The sequence below is a fragment of the Lates calcarifer genome, linkage group LG21 (assembly GCF_001640805.2).
Source record: "Lates calcarifer isolate ASB-BC8 linkage group LG21, TLL_Latcal_v3, whole genome shotgun sequence".
Lineage (NCBI taxonomy): Eukaryota > Metazoa > Chordata > Actinopteri > Centropomidae > Lates > Lates calcarifer.
The window spans coordinates 6,856,748-6,881,143 of NC_066853.1; the positions used below are offsets into that span (position 1 = coordinate 6,856,748).

At 38.9% G+C, this 24,396-nt stretch overlaps 3 protein-coding genes across 6 annotated transcripts in view; all 3 read right to left on the minus strand.

The window, feature by feature from the left end:
- LOC108886337 (acetylcholinesterase) overlaps nt 1-24,396 on the minus strand; it is a 31,809-nt gene that overhangs the window by 7,279 nt on the left and 134 nt on the right. The window contains exon 1 of one of the 3 annotated variants that reach the window (XM_051065399.1): nt 15,436-15,440. The exons of 1 other annotated variant lie outside the window; for it this stretch is intronic. The gene's annotated coding sequence lies outside the window, so the exon portion shown is untranslated. Of the gene's footprint in view, nt 1-928; nt 1,256-15,435; nt 15,441-24,396 lie in introns of those variants that run through there. One more of the 3 variants, XM_018681153.2, reaches the window with a different exon arrangement.
- LOC108886340 (acetylcholinesterase) lies at nt 1,887-24,181 on the minus strand. Of its 2 annotated transcripts, XM_018681155.2 has the most exons (10): nt 7,840-7,994; nt 6,529-6,828; nt 5,733-5,955; nt 5,436-5,568; nt 5,178-5,329; nt 3,813-3,996; nt 3,145-3,455; nt 2,512-2,721; nt 2,244-2,401; nt 1,891-2,152 (listed from the first exon to the last, which is right to left on the minus strand). In XM_018681155.2, the coding sequence occupies exons 2-10, from the start codon at nt 6,818-6,820 to the stop codon at nt 2,130-2,132; spliced, it is 1,686 nt and encodes a 561-aa protein (XP_018536671.1). In that variant the 5' UTR covers nt 6,821-6,828; nt 7,840-7,994; the 3' UTR covers nt 1,891-2,129. The 2 variants fall into 2 exon arrangements, with proteins under 2 accessions (XP_050921358.1, XP_018536671.1); XM_051065401.1 differs by lacking the exons at nt 6,529-6,828; nt 7,840-7,994 and adding an exon at nt 23,875-24,181 and having other exon boundaries at nt 1,887-2,152.
- LOC108886339 (cholinesterase) lies at nt 22,460-23,506 on the minus strand. The gene is made up of 3 exons (XM_018681154.2): nt 23,206-23,506; nt 22,786-22,918; nt 22,460-22,677 (listed from the first exon to the last, which is right to left on the minus strand). Exons 1-3 carry the CDS (start codon nt 23,409-23,411, stop codon nt 22,522-22,524), a joined length of 495 nt encoding a protein of 164 aa, XP_018536670.2. The 5' UTR covers nt 23,412-23,506; the 3' UTR covers nt 22,460-22,521.

The window sequence follows — 24,396 nt, forward strand, 5'->3', positions numbered from 1 at the left end:
AAACAGTACATTAATAGCATCAATACCTGATTTCTCTAGCACACCACACACCCTTAACTCTACTTTATCACTGAGGAGTTCTACCTCATACTGGTTTTGCAATTTCAAGCTTTTATAATACAGCACTGTGGGTGCTGACACCTTCAATTCCCTTTAACTACATTAAACTTATTGGCTTATACTTGACATTTTGTTTCTGTTGGATTTTCTGTGCATACATTTTGTTCTATCTTTTCCTTCAGTAAAGAATTTCAGTGCTTTCATAACCACTGATATGAACACGTGTTTTCAAAAGGTCAGTTTAGGGTGCTGTCTAAAAAGAACAAAGTTTACTATAAATGTATGACAGCAGTCATGTCCTTGTTCAAGCATCAGGGACCAGGATTAGTTGGTTATTTAATTTACTTTTAATGTACAAGAATCAGGAGCATTCAGGCATTCATTTGTACCAGCATGTATGTGCATGTAATACTGTGCTTCATATGTACCATACAGTGAACCAACTGGTTTTACTGCAGTCACCTATAGCAAAGCAAATTGTGAAATCAAATCCAATTTACGAAGCGATACAACAGAGTAGCGCACGCTTCTGTGTGAGAGACAGAGGGAGAGATTGATGGTCATTCCCGCGACAAGTGTGTCACTTCTGAAGCGTCTTATTATAATCTTCCGATATTTGGAAATATAACGGTCGTTACCAGTGTGACGAGCAATTGACAGCTGACTCGCGAAGGCGCTTTACATTCTAAAGACACAGACTAAACAAATCTCAAATCTTCCAGAGTCGAAGCCGTGCACAGCTGAATAATGAGACCCATGCACCCAGAGATTCATGCAAACGACTTCAAAAAAGACATGCTCTAATGCTGAATCTAACAACATAACTTTGTCCTAGAAAAAGAAAAAAAAAACTTTCCCGCCGTCTTACCTTGCAAGTTGTGTCTGTATGGAGTAGATGAGGACACAGCAGTGATGACGGTGAAGGTGAAGGAGTGGATTCAAAATCCCCCTGTCTGCTGGGCTAGCCTTGTCCGACGCCCACTACTACTACTACTACTGTTGCCGCTGCAGTGCCATACCCATGTTATATAGACTTCAAGACTTAGCGTATTAGAAAGACTATAAACAGATCACATGATCCCCAATGTCTGTCTGGGAATCAGTGGCTGAAGATAAACGCAGACATAAGCAAAAGTACTGAAATACAAGTTAACTGAGTGTACTTTCACTGTCGCATTCAAAGTCTTACTTTTGTCTGTCAAAGCGGTGCATGTTGTATGCCTACTTTCTCCTTCACATACACACTTTGTACCAGATGCTCAAACAATGTAATTACTTTTGCACCCAAGGATTTTAAATAGCATTCAAGGTCATCCAAAGCAGTTTATTTCTCTCCAACATCTCATTAGCTTTTTGTATCAACACTGACCTTTGCTTCAAGACAATGTTTATTATCGCATTACTGTCGACAGAATGAGGAACGATAACACATTATGCCAAACTGTGGAACCCTTCACATGGCAAGAATAAATATCATTCAGCAAGTACCAAAGGCAGCTATGAGATTGTTTTCCACTGACTCTACAAATAAATTACGGTTATAGGATGCTTTCTGTTGCCTAGTATTGTGTGTGTATGACAGGGCTGAGTGGTGATAACTCACATATTTTAACCCAAAGTTAAGTGATTCCAGTGAACTGCTGATTATGCACCTTCACACTTCTGTCAAAATCAGATTTTCTCTTGGATTTCTCTTTTGCTGATTTTGTGAAAATCAATTTTTTTTAATTCTCTAAATAAACACTGAAATACCCTTTTGTTATCCCCTATTCATATAAACCAGAAATAATGAGCCCATGTATAACATAGAGGCAACAAGACAACAATAATACTTAATATAACATCACTTTATTGATTCCTTTAATAACCCAGTGTAAATCAATTACTGATCAAAATAAGATAAAGTTTGATGCATCATTACAGACTAATATACCCATCAGTATTAGCAAGCTGTTGAAATTATCTACCCAACATAAAAGTACTGCTTACATGTTAATGCATTAGTAATAATGGTGAAGTAATCCAGCATCCTCAGCCACTGAACTCAATAAGGCAAAAGTCAATTTAAGTTATTGACAAGCCTGGAGATCATCTGTGGAGAAAGAGAAAGACAGAGAGACTTTTATTTTGTTATCTTCCACAAAGGATTGTTGAATTTAATCTGGAGTTTGTGTGTATCTAACCTGAGACATTCTGTACATTTGGTAGCAATTTGGTCCAGAGACGGCACTCGTGAGCCTTCAACTTCATCTTTTTCTCTGAAGCATTGACGCTCAGAGTCAGATACTCCTGTTTCTCAGCACTGTGCAAGGGCCATTCAACTCCTTCAATACCCGGATTCCTGACAAAAAGAAAGGCTAGTCAAGACAATTCGTGTCATTCCTTCAATTTGTGTCATGAGGCTCCTCACACTGTTTGAGTGATTAGATGACATTTTATGATTATGCATACCCTGTTTTGGCAAAGTTGGTCCAGTGTTTGATCATCCTCTTGCTCATGGCCAATTCATTTGCCTGGTATCCCAGGGATGGAATCAGAGGCATTCCAAAGACAAATTCAATCTCATAGCCATGCATAACACCCATCCATTCTGGCCAAGGGTTGATGGTTGACCGATGCTCAAAGAAATAAAAGTAAAGTTTACCACCATGGTATGAGTACCTGGAAAAGAAATGGACAATACTGAGCATTTGAAAGAGCACAGAAGATAGATAGATGACTTTATTCATCTCTGAAGGGAAATTCGGTAAGCTGGAATGGTCTAGTGCTGTGCTGTGCTGTGCTGTGCTCCATCATAATTCCAGTAGCTCTGGTTTTGCAAATACTGGTGCAGGAGGACAACATGACCCACTGATACAGCCCCTTGCATTTCTTTAATGCATGGGTGTTTTAACTCTGAATGACAAATTACAACCAGATAAAGATAAAATTTTGTCTTAAATTGTTTATCTAAATAAACTACCCCTTAGTTTACTACCACGATACAAGACGTTTCTGGTTTCAAGGATTGGATTTTAACTTCTGTGGTCATTCCTTTTAAGTGTAAATCAAATCACATCATTAAAATTCTGAGTTGTTCCTTACTTTTGAGCAAACTCCAGCACAGGACAGAAAAAGTACTTTCCTCCAACCACACCAGCCAGGAAATCACGGTTTTTCATGCTGTTGTTCTCATCTGCCCAATCAGTGTACTGGAAAATGGCTGCAGCTCTTGAGACATTACTCGCATCTGGCATTGAAATGGCCAATCCTTGCAAATACTGATCCCTGCTGATGAGACTCTCGCCTGTGATGTTAAATCCAGGAGCTCCATACAATAGGAAGTAGGTGCCTTCATCTCTGTTTAATCCCATCAGAATATCTTTCTTTGGGAGGTTACCCTTAATCAGCATATCCTGCAGGAAAAAAAGATGATTTGGTGTTTGAGGAGATGGTTTTCAAATTATTGTTTATAAGTAACAGATGGGACTGCAACATTTTTGTCTTGAGCTTAATAATGCTGCTGTAAGTACCCAGTGAGCACAGTTTTGATGAAAGGCTGAAACTAGGCTACAGCTGGTTGAAGTTGAAGATTGTCAGACGTCAACTTCTACAGGTTACATCATATAAATATTATGTCAACTATATTTCAATGTATGTTTTCATGTATGAAAGGTTTCAAAGTAGGGAAATGTACTAAGAGTTGAGAAGTCTCTTCTAAATTGTCTGACAAAGAGGTGAGATTGTAAAAATGTGCAAACATATAAACATACCGCAGGTAACTCTGGCACAAAGTCTCCATCAACAACAGGGACGAAGGGTGAGCCTAAGATTGAAGCCTTTGTGAAAACATAAAACTGCTGCAATACGATATCATCAGCACTAGCCTTCTGAAGACAAGCTTCCATTTCAGCTGGATCAGTGGAACACCCCACATTCTTCGCCAGCCTCGCGGCCCTGGATATTGACAAAGAAAGTGAGCAAGGCGATGAGCAAAAAACAGGATAAGGAGAGAGAGAGAGGGGAAGAGCAATGAGGGAGACCAATTAAAATAAGGGAGGGTGCTATTATTATTGAAGAAAGTGCTCTTCAATACTAATAGCAAGACAAGGTATGGAAGCGAGGAATGACAGAATGATAGGATGATGGGATAGCAAGGGTCAGAGGGAGAGATGGCTGTGAATGAAAGAATGCAAGTCATCTGTACAAATATTTGTGCCATGCAGGTTTTACAGAGACCACTGAGACTGCTCTGGTGAAACCACTGGATGCTGCTGTCAAACTGGTGCAGGTTTTCTTTTCTGTCTTTATTTCTTGAATCTATGATATAAGGCTTGCAGTGCAGTGAATATCATCAGTTTCAACTTCAATGGCTCCAGTCAACAGGGTGGAGGTGTTGTCTTTTTCTTATGCATGCCTTTTGCCTTGTCTTGTTCAGCGCTGTCTTTTGTATCACTTAATTAATTGAGAAATGCAGACATGTGACTTCTGTCAAACCATCAACTGAAAATCTGATAAGAAATGTTCAGTATGAACGACACGTCTCTTCCTGCTCCAGGCCTCTGTGTCTTTTAAATTTAGAGGTTTCTGGACAGGTGATAGTAAGACCTGTATCTGCCTGATAAATATGAGTCATTTAGCCCTGTGTCCGCCATAAGTGAGGGATCCCTCTTGATGGCTAACTTGTATGCCACATCCAGAATATTCATCTACCATTCTGGCAAAAGCTCAAGATTTACCTAGGTTTTGAAAACAGGGAGTCAAATCTAAATTGTGACACAGCAGACAGAACAGGTATGTTACCTGTTCTGTCTGAGGTAAGGCATGTGTACTCAGACAAGGAGTAACCAGAGTAATCAGCAGATAATCTAGGTATGGTGACAGGTAGGAAAACAAGAAAAGTAATTGTAAGAATGCTAAGGCTACTTAGCATTAAGGCTGCTAAGGCTACTTAGATGATCTGAGTAATTATATCTTTTTTTCCTTAATTTCTTTTTTCCTTGAATCTATGTGTAAAATTTAATGGCAATAAAAGTTGTTGAAATACTTGAGTCTGGACCAAGTGGAGGACAGACAGTCAGACATATAAATAAGTAAAGACTCAACATGAAAAATGTATATACATGTGTACACACTACCTGGCCCAGGTCTCTTTATTGCTGATTGTGCCCCAGGGTGCATTAGGAGCTCCACTCTCCATTATAGCCCTTTGGAAATACTCCTGGCTCCCAGGGGACAGCACTTGGAAGCCCACAGATCCAGACCCAGCACTCTCCCCAAATATAGTCACCTGTAACAAAAGAAAATCAAAACCTCACAGCTTGTTTCAATTATTCGTTTTAACAATTTAAAAAATCTAAATTCCTGATTTTAGAAAGAAGACAAAAACACTTTACCTTTGAAGGATCACCTCCAAAAGCAGCAATATTTTTGGATACCCACTTGAGGGCCAACTGCTGGTCCTTTAGACCTGCATTTCCTGGGACGTTCTTGTTGTCAGGAAGGGACAGGAAACCAAAAGCACCGAGTCTGTCAGTGTTGATGACATGAAAGGAAAGATGTTGACAGCATTTAACTGAAGATAAATTCCACATTGACTTAATCTCATAGATTCGACAGTAATCTAAATGGGTAAAAAGAAGGATATTGTATATACAGCTTTCAAACCAACTACCATTTTTTTTAGTTCTTACCTGTAATTCATTGACACTACAATAACATTTTCAGTTTGAGTCAGGAAGCGGCCATCATAAAGGTCCAGAGAGGCGGTTCCTCCAGTGAATCCACCTCCATAGATCCAGACCATTACAGGAAGTGGTGGATTTGTTTTATTGGCAGTTGGGGTCCAGACGTTTAGGTACAGACAGTCCTCACTCACAGGAGTGTTTGGGTCCCACATCACTGCACCCTTGAACCCTGGCAAGAATAATTGTATAAATTATTGTCAACAGAGACTGACTGGGACTGCATTCTGGCAGCACATAAATACTTTTATCCCTGTTTCTATAGATCTTCAGAGGTTAACAGAATTTCTGAGTTCTGTAATAAGTTAAATTTCAGCTTCACTGTGACAATTCATTAAGCAAGAACAGGGAGTTTTGTGACCGTCTCTGAGCCTCCCTTCTGATTGGCTGACTATTTTCTAAGTGACACACAGCTAGGCCAACTATAGGTAATGGATTTGAGCCTACTGGTAAAACTCACTGGTAAATGCAAATGTTAATGGTCACTGCTGAGTAATTTTGTTATAACAAAATAAATAAATAATTGAACTGAACTCCATACTCCATATACTCCCAGTGAGTCATCATGCACTGGCAGATTTCTTTACAGACAAAACTTAAAGAAACTTTTTTGCAGGAATTTAACTCTCTAACATCCACCTGAATATTTCACAGTACATAGTATATGTGGGAATGCATCTGCCTAAATATGTACAGTGGTAGACATTACATGCATTGTTTTCATCCATGTAAACATGTATCTTACCTGGATAGATTACATCTTTCATCTGGTAACAGCTATTTCCAAATTTGGTGGCATCTTTCACGCCTTCCCATGCCTCTGCCGGCTCTGGAGCTCTGAATCTCAATTCTCCGACAGGTGGTTTTCCAAAAGGAATTCCAAGAAATGCCCTAACCTCACCATCCAGCACTGAAATCATCTTCCCCTGAACTTTCCCAGTCTCAGTAGTGATTACAAGGTCATCTTGAGTGGCAGGTGATACAGTCAAGAAATGAAGTATGAGAAGAAGTAGGGTGTAGTGTCTATGTGCCGCCATTGCAAATCCTGAGGAGAGAACACAAAAACACAATCATTATTCTTTATGTATTCAAATTTGGCTTGTTAGATTGAAACTGTGCATTAAATAATTAATGATATAATACCTGATTTTTCCAATTCACCACACATCATTAACTCCACTTTATCACTGAGAAGTTTTATCTCATACTGGTTTTGTAGTTTCAAGCTTTTACAGTACAGCACTAACACCTTCAATTCCCTTTAACTAAATTAAAAGCATTGGCTCATACTTTCCACTTTGGTTTATGTTGCACATTCTGTACATACATTTGACCTATCTTTTGCTTCAGTTAAGTATTTTAGTGCTTTCATAACCACTAATATGAAGATTTTTTTTGGCCCAAGTCAGTTTAGGGTGCTGTCTAAAAAGAACAGTTTACTATAAATGTATGACAGCAGTCATGTCCTTTTTTAGGGTTCATGGAACTGGGTTCAAGCATCAAGGACCAGAATTAGTTGGTTAGATAAATTACTTTTACTGTACAGGAAACAATTCGAATCAGCAGCATTCAGTTGAGGAAAGTACTAGCATGTATGTACATGTAATACTGTGCTTCAAAATTACGATGTAGTAAACTAACTGGTATTGCTGCAGTCACCTGTAGCAAAGTAAATTGTGAAATCAAATCTAATATACAAGGCGATACAACAGAGAAGTGCACGCGTGTGTGAGAGACAGAGGGAGAGATTGAGGGTGATTTCCGCGACAAATGTGTCACGTTTCTTATTACAATCTCCAGATATTTGGAAATATAACGGCCGTTACCAGTGTGACGAGCAATTGACGGCCGATTCGCGAAGACACAGACTAAACAAATCAAATCTTCCAGAGTTAAATAGGAGACGCAAGCACCCAGAGACTGATGCAGCGGACTTCAAAAATATAATATATATAATATAATTATATTATATATATATATATATATATATATATATATATATATATATATATATATAAAGAAAAAAAAAGAAAAAAAAACTTCCCTGGTGTCTTACCTTACAAGTTGGCGGTTTGTGTCTGTATGGAGTGGCTGAGGACACAGCAGTGATGGAGGTGAAGTGAAGGAGAGGACTCAGAATCCTTCTTTCTGCTAGGCTAGCCCTGTCCGACGCCCACTACTACTACTACTACTATTGTTGCTTCTGCGGTGTCTTTACTATATTGCATAGGCTTTAAGACGTAGCCTATTAGGAACACTATAGACAGGTCACATGACCCGCAATGTATGTCCAGGAATGAGTGGTGGAAGATATACGACTTAAGCAAAAGTATTGAAGTACAAGTAAATTTACTTGCATTGTCGCATTCAAAGCCTTACTTTACTTTACTTTATTTTACTACTATTGTACATTACTTTCTTAGATTGTTAATACTGATGTGTCAGTGTTAAGACGTTTTCCTGCAGTGTTGTACTAGGTTTAAGCTTTTAATTTTTTTTTTTTTCCCAATGGTTACAAGATTATGAAAGGATTAATGGGGGAGGAAAAATGAAAAATGCATAGTTGAAAACAGTAGTGCGTTTTGCATTGGACACAGTGATTGGTTTATTTAGAACAGGTTTTGCAGAGATACAGGTCTGCAGGTCCCACATACCAACCATATTTATTTGCAGTTCTCCTAATACACTTGCAAATTTGTTTTGCAAGAAAAATATTTCCATCTTGGTTGTGTTTTTTAACAACATTAGTAGAAAACATTTTTGATGAATATATCTCCACATCATATCACTTGACCTGAATTTCAGGAGCTGCATTCTCCAATTAATCTTTCACTCCTTCCTATCACTAATTTTAAATTTAGGAACTTGATATTTCCAAGCAATGTGCGTTTCCTCACATTGCTCAGGAAATTGAATACTGCAGCAGCATGGTGGCATGTATGTAGAATGTTAATTACTACCACTAAATTCAACTTTCTGTCTGTATGTGAGAACAGCTCATAAAACTAAAACTACAGATGTTTTCTGTTGCCTAGTATCATGTGTGTATGACAGGACAGACTGGGTCTTTTCAACCTGAGCTAAGTGACCACTGACTACTGCACATACATCTTATAAAATTTCTCTGTTTAGATAAAATGAAATGCAGAAGAAAATTTCAGTGAACTATTTATCATGTACCTCACCAGTTAAACCACAGGATTACTATCAAAATCAGATTATGTCTTGGATGTCTCTTCTGCAGATTAAAAAAAATATACTGTCAAGTATGTTTTAATAAACTTTAAACATCAAACATTTCTTTAATGCAGTCAACATTCCCATTAAAAAAACAACACATGTACAACAAGTAATAGTTAACATAAATGAACAAAAGAGGAGAATAGACTCTTATTCAATCCTCCTTCTATCCCTATTGCTCTGTATATAACATGTGACAATAAAGGTTGCGATGGAAAAAAAAAAAAAAAACAAAAGGTGAAAAGTAATAACTGACAGTCATTTCCACAAGGAATGTCCTCTAAGGGTTTTTCCTTAGGTAACAGACAAGGGGCAGCCAAGTCCCATGAAAGTGTGACTCTCTATTCCTCAGAACAAACCTTATTTTCTCAAGAATATCAGAGAGTGCTTTAAGAAGAATTTTGTCAGGAACCTCTCTATCCTGGGACAGAGAGCAAAGCTATGGAGGAAATTTCTTACATTGCATTTGTCATGCTATGGGGTTATATCTGGAAACAACTTGTGAAGTTTTGATTTGGAGTAATCACGTCTGTTGATAACACAGGATTGAATAGACAGTGTCTTGAGTTGATAGAACAAGCATTAACCTCTTTAAGGCTCTCTTCCCAAGTCTCCTCTGGGATCTGTGTTCCAGTTCATCTTCCCATGCTGTTTTGATTGCTATCAGAGAGGGGAACAACAGATTGTAGTGAGTAATACAAGTGTGATACTTTCTATTAGACCCTGTATTCTGAAAATGCACCTGTCAAGAGCTGAGGGTGAGGCCCCTTCAAAAGAGGATGAATAGGTGCGGGCATAGTTTCTGATTTACAGAAACCTTACTCTTTGGGAGTTTATATATTTCTTGCAACTTAGCAAAAGAGGCAAAAGCTCCACTCAAGTAAAGGTCACCAAATGTGTAGATACCCAACACTTTCCATTGTAAGAGTCCATTATCAAGATGGGATGATGGGAAGGAAGGGTTCCCAGCCAAATGGATTAGGAAAGAAAATGAAATAATCCCAAAATGTATCTTAATTTGCTTCCAGATTCATACTGGACCATACTATGTATAATGACACTTCCACGATGGAAAGATTTGTCTGTATCACCATGCCCAAACTATGTGGGCAACATTGCTCCCAATCCAGCTGCGGCCACTGAGGGACCTTGGCTGAGTTATCCAACCACATTGAAATTATTGTGAGGAGAGGATGACAGAATCAAGCATTTTTTTAAAAGGATTTTGGCAAGAATACAGGGAGGCATTGGAAGAGGCACAGTCGTTGGGTACGGAATTTCATTTTAATCGTGTTAATCCTGCCAATCAAAGAAATAGCGAGCGATCTGCAAAATTGAAGAGGGAGCCACAAGAGGGCAATTGTTAGCTTTGAAAAGAGAGGAAAATTCTTTAGTGATCTGAATCCCAAGATAGTTGAATGACTAATTGGAAATTTTAAATAGTAATTGCTGTAGAGAAAGGTCCTTTAACCCCACAGGCATCAGCTCACTTTTGGTCCAGTTAACCATATAACCAAAGAAGGTTCCAAATAGGTTTATTTGATCGAAAATTATGGCTAGCCTGATAAACAACACAATCTTGTCTGTGTGCACTTTAAATGCAACTGACATGCCTGCTTTGTTATTCCTTGTTCATACAAACTGGAAATAATGAGCCCATGTAGAAGAATTAACAACAAGAGGCCATCATAATGCTTAAAATCACTTTATTGATTTGTTTAATACGCCAGTGTAAATCAATTACTGATCAAATAAAATAAAATATGATGCACCATTACAGATTAATATACCAAACAGAATTAGCAAGATGTTGAAATTATTCACCCAACATTAAAGTACTGCTTACATGTTAATTAGTAATAAGGGTTTGGTAATACAACATCTTCAGCCGCTGAATTCAATATGGGAAAAGTCAATTTTAAGCTACTGACAAGCCTGGAGATCATCTGTGGAGAAAGAGATAGACAGAGAGACTTTTATTTTGTAATCTTGCACAAAGAATTGTTGAATGTAACTTCTGTGTGTCTACATTTGTGTGTGCATTTATGTTGTTAGTTGGATTTTTTTGTCATCTTATCCTGTCACTTTTAAGTATGTTACATAGTGTTATCTGTACAGAGGAAGAGTCATTGTGGATCAAGAGAATGACAAATTGTAGACAGTGTTTTGTATGATACCACCAATTCTACATGTGCAAATGAGCAGATGCGTGGTTTGTATGTGTGTGTGTGAATAGTGAGCTCAGTGAGAGGTATATTATTCACCGTGTGTGATCAGTGTTCAGAAACAAAACCTCCTAACACATAAAACTATATAACGGGCATGTCTGTGTGTGTTTGTATGAGATAGATGGTTGGATGGATAGATAGATAGTGTTTGTGTATCTAACCTGAGACACCCTGTACATTTGGTAGCAATTTGGTCCAGAGGTGACACTCGTGAGCCTTCAGCATCTTCTTCTTCTCTGAGGGGTTGACGCTCAGAGTCAGATACTCCTGTTCATCAGCGCTGTGCAAGGGCCATTCAACTCCTTCAATCCCTGGATTCCTGGCAAAAAGAAAGGCCAGTCAAGACAATTCAGCTGTGTTATGAGGGTCCTCACACAGATTGAGAGACTGACATTTTATGATTATACGTACCCTGTTTTGGCAAAGTTGGTCCAGTGTTTGATCATCCTCTTGCTCATGGCCAGTTCCTCCTCCTGGTATCCCAGGGATGGAATCAGAGGCATTCCAAAGACAAATTCAATCTCATAGCCGTGCATAACACCCATCCATTCTGGCCAAGGGTTGATGGTTGACCGATGCTCAAAGAAATAAAAGTAAAGGTTACCACCATGGTATGAGTACCTGGAAAAGAAATGGACAATACTGAGCATTTGAAAGAGCACAGAAGCTGGAATAGTCTAGTGCTGTGGTGCTGAACATCCGTCATAATTCCAGTAGCTTTGGTTTTACAAATACTGGTGCAGGAGGACAACACAATCCTGTTGACACAACCCCTTGCATTTCTTCAATGCATGGGTGTTTTAACTCTGAATGTCAAATTACAACCAGATAAAGATTAAATTCTATCATATTTTTAAAAATGATCTTTTATCTGAATAAATTACCATGATAAAAACCTTTCTGGTTTCAAGTATTTTAACTAGGATTTTAACTATATTCCTTGTAAGTATAAATCAAATCACATCATTAAAATTCTGAGTTGTTCCTTACTTTTGAGCAAACTCCAGCACAGGACAGAAAAAGTACTTTCCTCCAACCACTCCAGCCAGGAAATCACGGTTTTTCATGCTGTTGTTCTCATCTGCCCAGTCAGTGTACTGGAAAATGGCTGTAGCTCTAGAGACGTCACTTGCATCTGGCATTGAAATGGTCACTCCTTGCATATACTGATCCCTGCTGATGAGACTCTCGCCTGTGATGTTAAATCCAGGAGCTCCATACAATAGGAAGTAGGTGCCTTCATCTCTGTTTAAGCCCATCAGAATATCTTTCTTTGGGAGGTGTCCCTTATTCAACATATCCTGCAGGAAAAAAGATGATTTGATGTTTGAGGTGATGTTTTTCAAATGAGTGTTTATGAGTACAAGATAGGACTGCAAAATTTTTGTCTTGAGCTTAATAATGTAGCCAGTGAGCACAGTTTTGATGAAAGGCTGAAACTAAGCTACAGCTGGTTGTAAGCAACTATATATAGCAAGTTGAGAAATCTTTTCTAAATTGTCTGACTCAGAGGTGAGATTGTAAAAATGTGCAAACATATAAACATACCGCAGGTAACTCTGGCACAAAGTCTCCATCAACAACAGGGACGAAGGGTGAGCCTAAGATTGAAGCCTTTGTGAAAACATAAAACTGCTGCAATACGATATCATCAGCACTAGCCTTCTGAAGACAAGCTTCCATTTCAGCTGGATCAGTGGAACACCCCACATTCTTCGCCAGCCTCGCGGCCCTGGATATTGACAAAGAAAGTGAGCAAGGCGATGAGCAAAAAACAGGATAAGGAGAAATGTGAGAGAGACAAAAGGAAGTGCTCTTCAATAATAATAGCAAAATGAGGTATGGAGCACAAGATCTATGTCAAATTTACTAGGACAAGGCTAGAGCAAACGTTTCAGGGGACTGCTGAAGTCATAAGGATAGGCTACATCATCTGGGAACCTTGAAAATTTGTGCCACGTAGATTTTACAGAGACCACTGAAACTGCTCTGATGAAAGCACTGGATGCAGCTCTCAAACTGGTGCGGGTTTTCATTTGTCTTTCTTTTTTTCTTGAATGTATGTGTAAACCTTCATGGCAGGAAAAGTTGTTGAAGTATTTCAGTCTGGACCAAGTGGTGGAAAGACAGACGGACAGACATATAACGAAGTAAAGACTCAAAGTGAAAAATACATGTGTAAACGCTACCTGGCCCAGTTCTCTTCATGGCTCATTGTGCCCCAGGGTGCGTTAGGAGCACCACTCTCCATTATAGCCCTTTGGAAATACTCCTGGCTCCCAGGGGACAAAACTTGGAAACCCACAGATCCAGACCCAGCGCTCTCCCCAAATATAGTCACCTGGAAACAAAAGCAAATCAAAACCTCACAGCTTGTTTCAATTATTTGTTTTAACCATTTAAAAAAATCTAAATTCCTGCATTTTAGATAGAAGACAACAACACTTTACCTGTGAAGGATCACCTCCAAAAGCAGCAATATTTTTGGATACCCACTTGAGGGCCAACTGCTGGTCCTTTAGACCTGCATTTCCTGGGACGTTCTTGTTGTCAGGAAGGGACAGGAAACCAAAAGCACCGATTCTGTCATTGTTGATCACATGAAAGAGGAAAGATGTTGACAGCATTTAACTGAAGATAAATTCCACATCGACTGAATCTCATTGATTCAACTGTAATCTAAAGGAGTAAAAAGAAGGTTATTGTATATACAGCGTTCAAACTAACAATCATTTTTTATGATTGGGCAAGGATCCAGTGCCAATGGATCCTAGGCTAGAGGAGAAATTCACCTTCCTGTGTTTCTAGTTACAGTTACTCTAAAAACTCATTGAGAGTATTTTATATTTTCATCTTACTTAAACTCTTACCTGTAATTCATTGACACTACAATAACATTTTCAGTTTGAGTCAGGAAGCGGCCATCATAAAGGTCCAGAGAGGCGGTTCCTCCAGTGAATCCACCTCCATAGATCCAGACCATTACAGGAAGTGGTGGATTTGTTTTATCGACAGTTGGGGTCCAAACGTTTAGGTACAGACAGTCCTCACTCACAAGAGTGTTTGGGTCCCACATCACTGCACCCTTGAACCCTGGCAAGAATAATTGTATAAATTATTGTCAACAGGGACTGACTGGGACTGCATTCTGGCAGCACATAAATACTTTTATTCCTGTTCCTATAGATGTTTAGAGGTTGACAGAATTTCTGAGTTCTGCAATAAGCTACATTTCAGCTTTGCTGTGACAATTCATTAAGCAAGGACAGGGAGTTTTGTGACTGTCTCTGAGCCTCCCTTCTGATCGGCTGACTATTTTCTAAGTGACACACAGCTAGGCCAACTATAGGTAATGGATTTGAGCCTACTGGTAAAACTCACTGGTAAATGCAAATGTTGACAGCCACTGCTGAGTAATCGTGTTTTCACAAAATAAATAAGTACTTTTCCAGTACGTAGTACATGTGTGGATGCATCTGCATACAGTGGTGTACATTTCATGTATGCCTTGTGTCTATCCATTTAAACATGTATCTTACCTGGATAGATTACATCTTTCATCTGGTAGCAGCTATTTCCAAATTCTGTGGCATCTTTCACGCCTTCCCATGCCTCTGCTGGCTCTGGAGCTCTGAATCTCAATTCTCCGACAGGTGGCTTTCCAAAAGGAATTCCAAGAAATGCCCTAACCTCACCATCCAGCACTGAAACTGTCTTCCCCTGAACTTTCCCAGTCTCAGTAGTGATTACAAGGTCATCTACAGGGGCAGGTGATGCAGTCAGGAAATGAAGCATCAGAAGAAGAATGGTGAAGTGTCTACGTGCCGCCATTGCAAATCCTGGGGAGAGGAAAAACGTGCACACAAACGTTTTACTATTATTCTCTATGCACTCAATGTAGCTTGTTAGATCGAAATATTACATTAAAAAATTAATAACATAATAACTGGTTTCCGACTTGCAGGTTGGTTTTACTGCATTTTCTTTTAGCAAAGTAAATTGTGAAGAATGGCGTGAGAGAGAGAGAGAGATAGAGCGAGGGTCACAGTCGTGCACAGCTGAATAACAAGGAGATGAACGCAACCAGAGATCCATGCAAGAGACTAAAAAAAGACATGTTCTAATGTCAAATCTATCTATCTGTATTTAAAAAAGAAAAGGAAAAAAAAATGCTGGCGTCTTACCTTGCAAGTTGGCAATTTGTGTCTGTATGGAGTAGATGAGGACACAGCAGTGATGAAGGTGAAGGAGTGGACTCAGAATCCCTCTTTCTGCTGGGCTAGCCCACCACAACTACTTCTGCTGCCACATCAGTGTGATATATATACTGTATAGGCTTTAAGACGTACCTATTGGAACAGACGATAGACAGGTCACATGATCTGCAATGTTTGTCCAGGAATCAGTGATGAAAGATGTACACAGACCTTTGACTTAAGCATATGTTCTCAACTGCAAATGAATTGAGTATATTTACATTGTGGCATACAAAATCCTACTTAAGCAGAAATACAACTGAAAGCTAAAAATAAAAGCTGCAATTTTTATTATTGTAAATTACTTCATTAGATGTTAATACTAATGCATCAAAGTATACAGGCATTTTACTACAGCATTGTACTGTACTGGGTTAAGGTGAATCAAATTCAAACTCATTCAACCAGTTGATATGTAAATGTATCAGAGTAGAAGTAAAGAGAAGTAAAGAGAACTAAAACAGAAATCCTCAAGTATAGGGTCATCTAAACTGTTCTCTAGGTACTTTCCACCTTTCTGTCTACTCATATACTATAACAAAATATGTTTTGCTAGAAAAAAAAAAGGCCATCCAAGTTAGGTTTCTTAACAATATAATGAGAAAATATTTTTAATGAACACATCACCATATCATGTAAGTTGACATCAATTTCAGGAGATGCATTCTCCAGTTATTTTTTAGCCAGGACCTCCAGTGTTTGGATCAAGTAGCTAGTAAAAAACATAATGTGACTAAGTAAGGCCACAGGCCACAGGTGTTATTTCAGTATGTCAGATACACATTTGATCTACATTTGTTAAATACAGTATAGGACCAGGACTGATCAGAATCAGGGCCAAAAAACTTCATCGGGACATAAACAAAAGCCGATTGTTGCAGCCCTCCACACACGTTCCACGTTCAGTTTAACTTAAAACAAAAACCAATTGTGGAAGCCCACCACACCTTCTACATTTCAGTTTTACTTTAAACAAAAGCCAATTGTTGCTGCTCCTCACACACCTTCCACACACCTTCCAAATTCAGTTTAACTTAAAACAAAAGCCAATTGTTGAAGCCCACCACACACCCTCCACATTTATCATTTTAAAAATGTACCAGGACCTGAGGGTAATGTGTGGAAACGTACTGCTCTGGAATTGAAATACTTTGTGTTGCACTTGTATAGCGGCATATATGTAGCATGTAAATTGCTACCACTGAACATGAGTTGGAGTCTGTATGCGTGAACAGCCCAAAAACCCACGTGTTGTATGCCCATGCCTAACCCTACCCCGACCCCCTCCCTCTGACCTTTGTGCATTATGAAAACTTTTCATTTCATTAAATAAATAAATAAATAAATAAATAAATGTTGCCATGAAACATATTTCATGCCAATCCAAGTTCCATTTCCTGGTAATCGATCTTTCTCTCTTTCTTTCTCTTATTTGTGTTATTGTGTTGCTGTGACTAAAGGTTGTTTTGGCACTGGGCTCCTGGCTGACAATGACCTGCAAATGTCGCCCAACAGTACTTCTTAACAATTAATTAAAATAATTTTTTTGTCACTTTGATGACTGTGCATATTTATCTGTAATCAATGTTGTGGCTTGACCTTTCCACTAGGTGAAGCTCCGGACCCAAGTAGGTAGCTCATGTAATTTGGCCGTGAGCATGTTACGTAGAATGTATCAGGGAGCCAGCAGCTGGTGGCTAGCGGTTTCTAAAAGTTTAATAAAGTCAAAGTTTAAAACATGTTTGTGGACAGTTTTAAAACTGCTTTCATTTAGTAATTATCACCACAATACCAATGTGAAAAACACAAAAACAATTATTGTTCTGTATGTATTTAAATGTAGCTCGTTAGATTGAATCCGTACATTAAATAATTAATAATATAATAAATTATTTCTGCAATTCACCACACATCATTAACTCCACTTTATCACTGAGAAGTTCTAACTCATACTGATTTTACAATGTCAAGCTTTTACAATACAATACTGCAGGTGCCGACACCTTCAATTCCCTACATGCTGCCATATATGAAGCTCATACATTGCGGCATTTATGTAAAATGTAAATTACTACTATGAAACACAACCCTCCGTCTGTATGTGTGAACAGCTCATAAGCCTAACTACAGATGTTTTCTGTTGCCCAGTATCACGTGTGTATGACAGGACTGACTGGTGATAGGTCTCATATTTTCAACTCTTTATCATGTACCTTCAGTTAAACCACAGGATTTTTATCAAAATCAGATTATGCCTTGGATATCTCCACTGCTGATTTTTACATTTCACATGTACAACAAGTAATAGTTAACATAAATGAACACAAGAGGAGAATACACTCTTATTAAACCCTCCTTCCATCCCTACTGCTATGTATATAATATGTGAAGGATAAAGGTTGTGATGGAAAATAAAAAACAAAAGGTGAAAAGTAATAATTGACATTCGCACAAGGAAAGTCCTCTAAGGGTTTTTCCTTAGGTAACAGACAAGGGGCAGCCAAGCCCCCTGAAACTGTGACTCTTTGTTCCTCAGAGCAAACCTTATTTTCTCAAGGCGGGAGGTGTTTACTTTGAACCATAGCTTAAAAGTGAAAGCCTCCTTCTTCCTTAATATCAAATTTAGTTTTTTGGCTGTAATTAGACTATAGGAAAGAAGTTGCCTTTGTGCTCTCCAGAGATGGAATCTGAAGGTCCCAGTACAATTAAGACAGGATCAGGTTTAATGTGGAGTTTAAGAATATCAGAGAGTACTATAAAGTGTTTTGTCAAGAACCTCCCTATCCTGGGACAGAGAGCAAAGCTATGGAGGAAATTTGCTTCTGTTGCAAATTGCATTTGTCACACTATGGGGTTATATCTGGAAACATCTTGTGAAGTTTTGATTTGAAGTAATGATGTCTTTGGATAACACAGGATTGAATAAGACAGTGTCTTGAGTTGATAGAACAAGCATTAACCTCTTCAAAGGCTCTCTTCCCAGGTCTCCTGTGGGATCTGTGTTCCAGTTCATCTTCCCATGTTGTTTTGATTGCTATCAGAGAGGGGAACAACAGATTGTAGTGAGTAATACAAGTGTGATACTTTTCTTTTAGAACCTGTATTCTGAAAATGCACCTGTCAAGAGCTGAGGGTGAGGCCCCTTCAAAAGAGGATGAATAGGTGCGGGCATAGTTTCTGATTTGCAGAAACCTTACTCTTTGAAAGTTTATATATTTCTTGCAACTTAGCAAAAGAGGCAAAGGTTCCACTCAAGTAAAGGTCACCAAATGTGTAGATACCCAACACTTTCCATTGTAAGAGTCCATTATCAAGCTGGGATGGTGGGAGGGAAGGGTTCCCATGTGACTTGTCAGTTGACCCGTCCTTTCTCCAAAATCCAAAATTTTTCCGGACCGCTGATTTACTGTCCAGAGGGGAGACAATATCATCTTTAGCTAATTTCTAGCCGCTTGCCATGACGCCACTCGTATCTTGTTTGGAGGTGTGCGTGCTCAGATGGAGAAAGACGTGCTGGGGAATTTCAAAATAATAACAAATTATTATATTGTGAGGGACTGTGATGTTATGTTAGTGTTGGGTTAGTGAAGAAATGCTGTTCAGACTGTTAAGTTGCTCTTAAGTTTGGGGTTTTTCTTTTTTTGTCAGAGTTGGCTACACAATAGCCCACAGAAGCCTGTGTTATTGCACTTAATAAAAGTTGTGATGAAACCAGGTGACGCCCCCTGCACTCTTTTGGCGAGGGACATTACAATATGTTTGAGTAATCTATGTTTCATTTGGGATTGATACTATTGGATCGTTGGTCATTGAATCGATGTATTGATAAGATAATCCTTTATTAGTCCCACAATGGGGAAATTTACATCAGTTTACATTGATGTAGATCGATGTATTGTTACACCCCTAATAGTTACCTTTTAAAAGAGGAAAGGAAAAGGAAAGTTCTTTAGTGATCTGAATTCCAAGATAGGTGAATGACTAATTGGAAAGTTTAAATGGTAATTGTTGTATTAGAGAAAGGTCCTTTTTAACCCCACAGGCATCAGCTCACTTTTGGGCCGATTAACCCTGTAACCAAAGAAGGTTCCAAACAGGTTTATTTGATCTAAAATGGAGGGTAGACTAAATTGGGGGTTGGTAATAAACAACACAACGTTGTCTGCGTACAGTTTCAAATCTAATTTTCACCCATTTTTAATACTCTAAATTAACACTGACATGCCCGCTTTGTTATCCCTTGTTCATACAAACTAGAAATAATGAGCCCATGTAGAGGAAGTAACAACAAGAGGCCATCATAATGCTTAAAATCACTTTATTGATTCATTTAATACCCCAGAGTAAATCAATTACTGATCAAATAAGATAAAATATGATGCACCATTACAGATTAACATAGCCAACAGAATTAGCAAACTGTTGAAATTATCCACCCAACATTAAAGTACTGCTTACATGTTAATGCATTAGTAACAGTTTGGTAATACAACATCTTCAGCCGCTGAATTCAATATGGGAAAAGTCCATTTTAAGTTACTGACAAGCCTGGAGATCATCTGTGGAGAAAGAGATAGACAGAGAGACTTTTATTTTGTAATCTTGTACAAGGAATTGTTGAATGTAACTTGTGTGTGTACATTTGTATGTGCATTTATGTTGTTAGTTGGATTTTTTTGTCATCTTATCCTGTCACTTTTAAGTATGTTACATAGTGTTATCTGAGTCATTGTGGATCAAGAGAATGACAAATTGTAGACAGTGTTTTGTATGATACCACCAATTCTACATGTGCAAATGTGCAGATGTGTGGTTTATATGGGTGTGTGAATAATGAGCTCAGTGGAGAGGTGTATTATTCATCCTGTGTGTGATCAGTGTTCAGAAACAAAACCTCTTAACACAAAAAACTATATAACGTGCATGTCTGTGTGTGTTTGTATGAGATAGATGGTTGGATGGATAGATAGATAGTGTTTGTGTATCTAACCTGAGACACCCTGTACATTTGGTAGCAATTTGGTCCAGAGGTGACACTCGTGAGCCTTCAGCATCTTCTTCTTCTCTGAGGGGTTGACGCTCAGAGTCAGATACTCCTGTTCATCAGCGCTGTGCAAGGGCCATTCAACTCCTTCAATCCCTGGATTCCTGGCAAAAAGAAAGGCCAGTCAAGACAATTCAGCTGTGTCATGAGGGTCCTCACACAGATTGAGAGACTGACATTTTATGATTATACGTACCCTGTTTTGGCAAAGTTGGTCCAGTGTTTGATCATCCTCTTGCTCATGGCCAGTTCCTCCTCCTGGTATCCCAGGGATGGAATCAGAGGCATTCCAAAGACAAATTCAATCTCATAGCCGTGCATAACACCCATCCATTCTGGCCAAGGGTTGATGGTTGACCGATGCTCAAAGAAATAAAAGTAAAGGTTACCACCATGGTATGAGTACCTGGAAAAGAAATGGACAATACTGAGCATTTGAAAGAGCACAGAAGCTGGAATAGTCTAGTGCTGTGGTGCTGAACATCCGTCATAATTCCAGTAGCTTTGGTTTTACAAATACTGGTGCAGGAGGACAACACAATCCTGTTGACACAACCCCTTGCATTTCTTCAATGCATGGGTGTTTTAACTCTGAATGTCAAATTACAACCAGATAAAGATTAAATTCTATCATATTTTTAAAAATGATCTCTTATCTGAATAAATTACCATGATAAAAACCTTTCTGGTTTCAAGTATTTTAACTAGGATTTTAACTATATTCCTTGTAAGTATAAATCAAATCACATCATTAAAATTCTGAGTTGTTCCTTACTTTTGAGCAAACTCCAGCACAGGACAGAAAAAGTACTTTCCTCCAACCACTCCAGCCAGGAAATCACGGTTTTTCATGCTGTTGTTCTCATCTGCCCAATCAGTGTACTGGAAAATGGCTGTAGCTCTAGAGACGTCACTTGCATCTGGCATTGAAATGGTCACTCCTTGCATATACTGATCCCTGCTGATGAGACTCTCGCCTGTGATGTTAAATCCAGGAGCTCCATACAATAGGAAGTAGGTGCCTTCATCTCTGTTTAAGCCCATCAGAATATCTTTCTTTGGGAGGTGTCCCTTATTCAGCATATCCTGCAGGAAAAAAGATGATTTGATGTTTGAGGTGATGTTTTTCAAATGAGTGTTTATGAGTACAAGATAGGACTGCAAAATTTTTGTCTTGAGCTTAATAATGTAGCCAGTGAGCACAGTTTTGATGAAAGGCTGAAACTAAGCTACAGCTGGTTGTAAGCAACTATATATAGCAAGTTGAGAAATCTTTTCTAAATTGTCTGACTCAGAGGTGAGATTGTAAAAATGTGCAAACATATAAACATACCGCAGGTAACTCTGGCACAAAGTCTCCATCAACAACAGGGACGAAGGGTGAGCCTAAGATTGAAGCCTTTGTGAAAACATAAAACTGCTGCAATAGGATATCATCAGCACTAGCCTTCTGAAGACAAGCTTCCATTTCAGCTGGATCAGTGGAACACCCCACATTCTTCGCCAGCCTCGCGGCCCTGGATATTGACAAAGAAAGTGAGCAAGGCGATGAGCAAAAAACAGGATAAGGAGAAATGTGAGAGAGACAAAAGGAAGTGCTCTTCAATAATAATAGCAAAATGAGGTATGGAGCATAAGATCTATGTCAAATTTACCAGGACAAGGCTAGAGCAAACGTTTCAGGGGACTGCTGAAGTCATAAGGATAGGCTACATCATCTGGGAACCTTGAAAATTTGTGCCACGCAGATTTTACAGAGACCACTGAAACTGCTCTGATGAAAGCACTGGATGCTGCTCTCAAACTGGTGCGGGTTTTCATTTGTCTTTCTTTTTTTCTTGAATGTATGTGTAAACCTTCATGGCAGGAAAAGTTGTTGAAGTATTTCAGTCTGGACCAAGTGGTGGAAAGACAGACGGACAGACATATAACGAAGTAAAGACTCAAAGTGAAAAATACATGTGTACACGCTACCTGGCCCAGTTCTCTTCATGGCTCATTGTGCCCCAGGGTGCGTTAGGAGCACCACTCTCCATTATAGCCCTTTGGAAATACTCCTGGCTCCCAGGGGACAACACTTGGAAACCCACAGATCCAGACCCAGCGCTCTCCCCAAATATAGTCACCTGGAAACAAAAGCAAATCAAAACCTCACAGCTTGTTTCAATTATTTGTTTTAACCATTTAAAAAAATCAAATTTCCTGATTTTAGATAGAAGACAACAACACTTTACCTGTGAAGGATCACCTCCAAAAGCAGCAATATTTTTGGATACCCACTTGAGGGCCAACTGCTGGTCCTTTAGACCTGCATTTCCTGGGACGTTCTTGTTGTCAGGAAGGGACAGGAAACCAAAAGCACCGATTCTGTCATTGTTGATCACATGAAAGAGGAAAGATGTTGACAGCATTTAACTGAAGATAAATTCCACATCGACTGAATCTCATTGATTCAACTGTAATCTAAAGGAGTAAAAAGAAGGTTATTGTATATACAGCGTTCAAACTAACAATCATTTTTTATGATTGGGCAAGGATCCAGTGCCAATGGATCCTAGGCTAGAGGAGAAATTCACCTTCCTGTGTTTCTAGTTACAGTTACTCTAAAAACTCATTGAGAGTATTTTATATTTTCATCTTACTTAAACTCTTACCTGTAATTCATTGACACTACAATAACATTTTCAGTTTGAGTCAAGAAGCGGCCATCATAAAGGTCCAGAGAGGCGGTTCCTCCAGTGAATCCACCTCCATAGATCCAGACCATTACAGGAAGTGGTGGATTTGTTTTATCGACAGTTGGGGTCCAAACGTTTAGGTACAGACAGTCCTCACTCACAAGAGTGTTTGGGTCCCACATCACTGCACCCTTGAACCCTGGCAAGAATAATTGTATAAATTATTGTCAACAGGGACTGACTGGGACTGCATTCTGGCAGCACATAAATACTTTTATTCCTGTTCCTATAGATGTTTAGAGGTTGACAGAATTTCTGAGTTCTGCAATAAGCTACATTTCAGCTTTGCTGTGACAATTCATTAAGCAAGGACAGGGAGTTTTGTGACTGTCTCTGAGCCTCCCTTCTGATCGGCTGACTATTTTCTAAGTGACACACAGCTAGGCCAACTATAGGTAATGGATTTGAGCCTACTGGTAAAACTCACTGGTAAATGCAAATGTTGACAGCCACTGCTGAGTAATCGTGTTTTCACAAAATAAATAAGTACTTTTCCAGTATGTAGTACATGTGTGGATGCATCCGCATACAGCGGTGTACATTTCATGTATGCCTTGTGTCTATCCATTTAAACATGTATCTTACCTGGATAGATTACATCTTTCATCTGGTAGCAGCTATTTCCAAATTCTGTGGCATCTTTCACGCCTTCCCATGCCTCTGCTGGCTCTGGAGCTCTGAATCTCAATTCTCCAACAGGTGGCTTTCCAAAAGGAATTCCAAGAAATGCCCTAACCTCACCATCCAGCACTGAAACTGTCTTCCCCTGAACTTTCCCAGTCTCAGTAGTGATTACAAGGTCATCTACAGGGGCAGGTGATGCAGTCAGGAAATGAAGCATCAGAAGAAGAATGGTGAAGTGTCTACGTGCCGCCATTGCAAATCCTGGGGAGAGGAAAAACATGTGCATACAAACGTTTTACTATTATTCTCTATGCACTCAATATAGCTTGTTAGACCGGAATATTACATTAAAAAATTAATAACATAATAACTGATTTCCAACTTGCAGGTTGGTTTTACTGCATTTTCTTTTAGCAAAGTAAATTGTGAAGAATGGCGTGAGAGAGAGAGAGAGATAGAGCGAGGGTCACAATCGTGCACAGC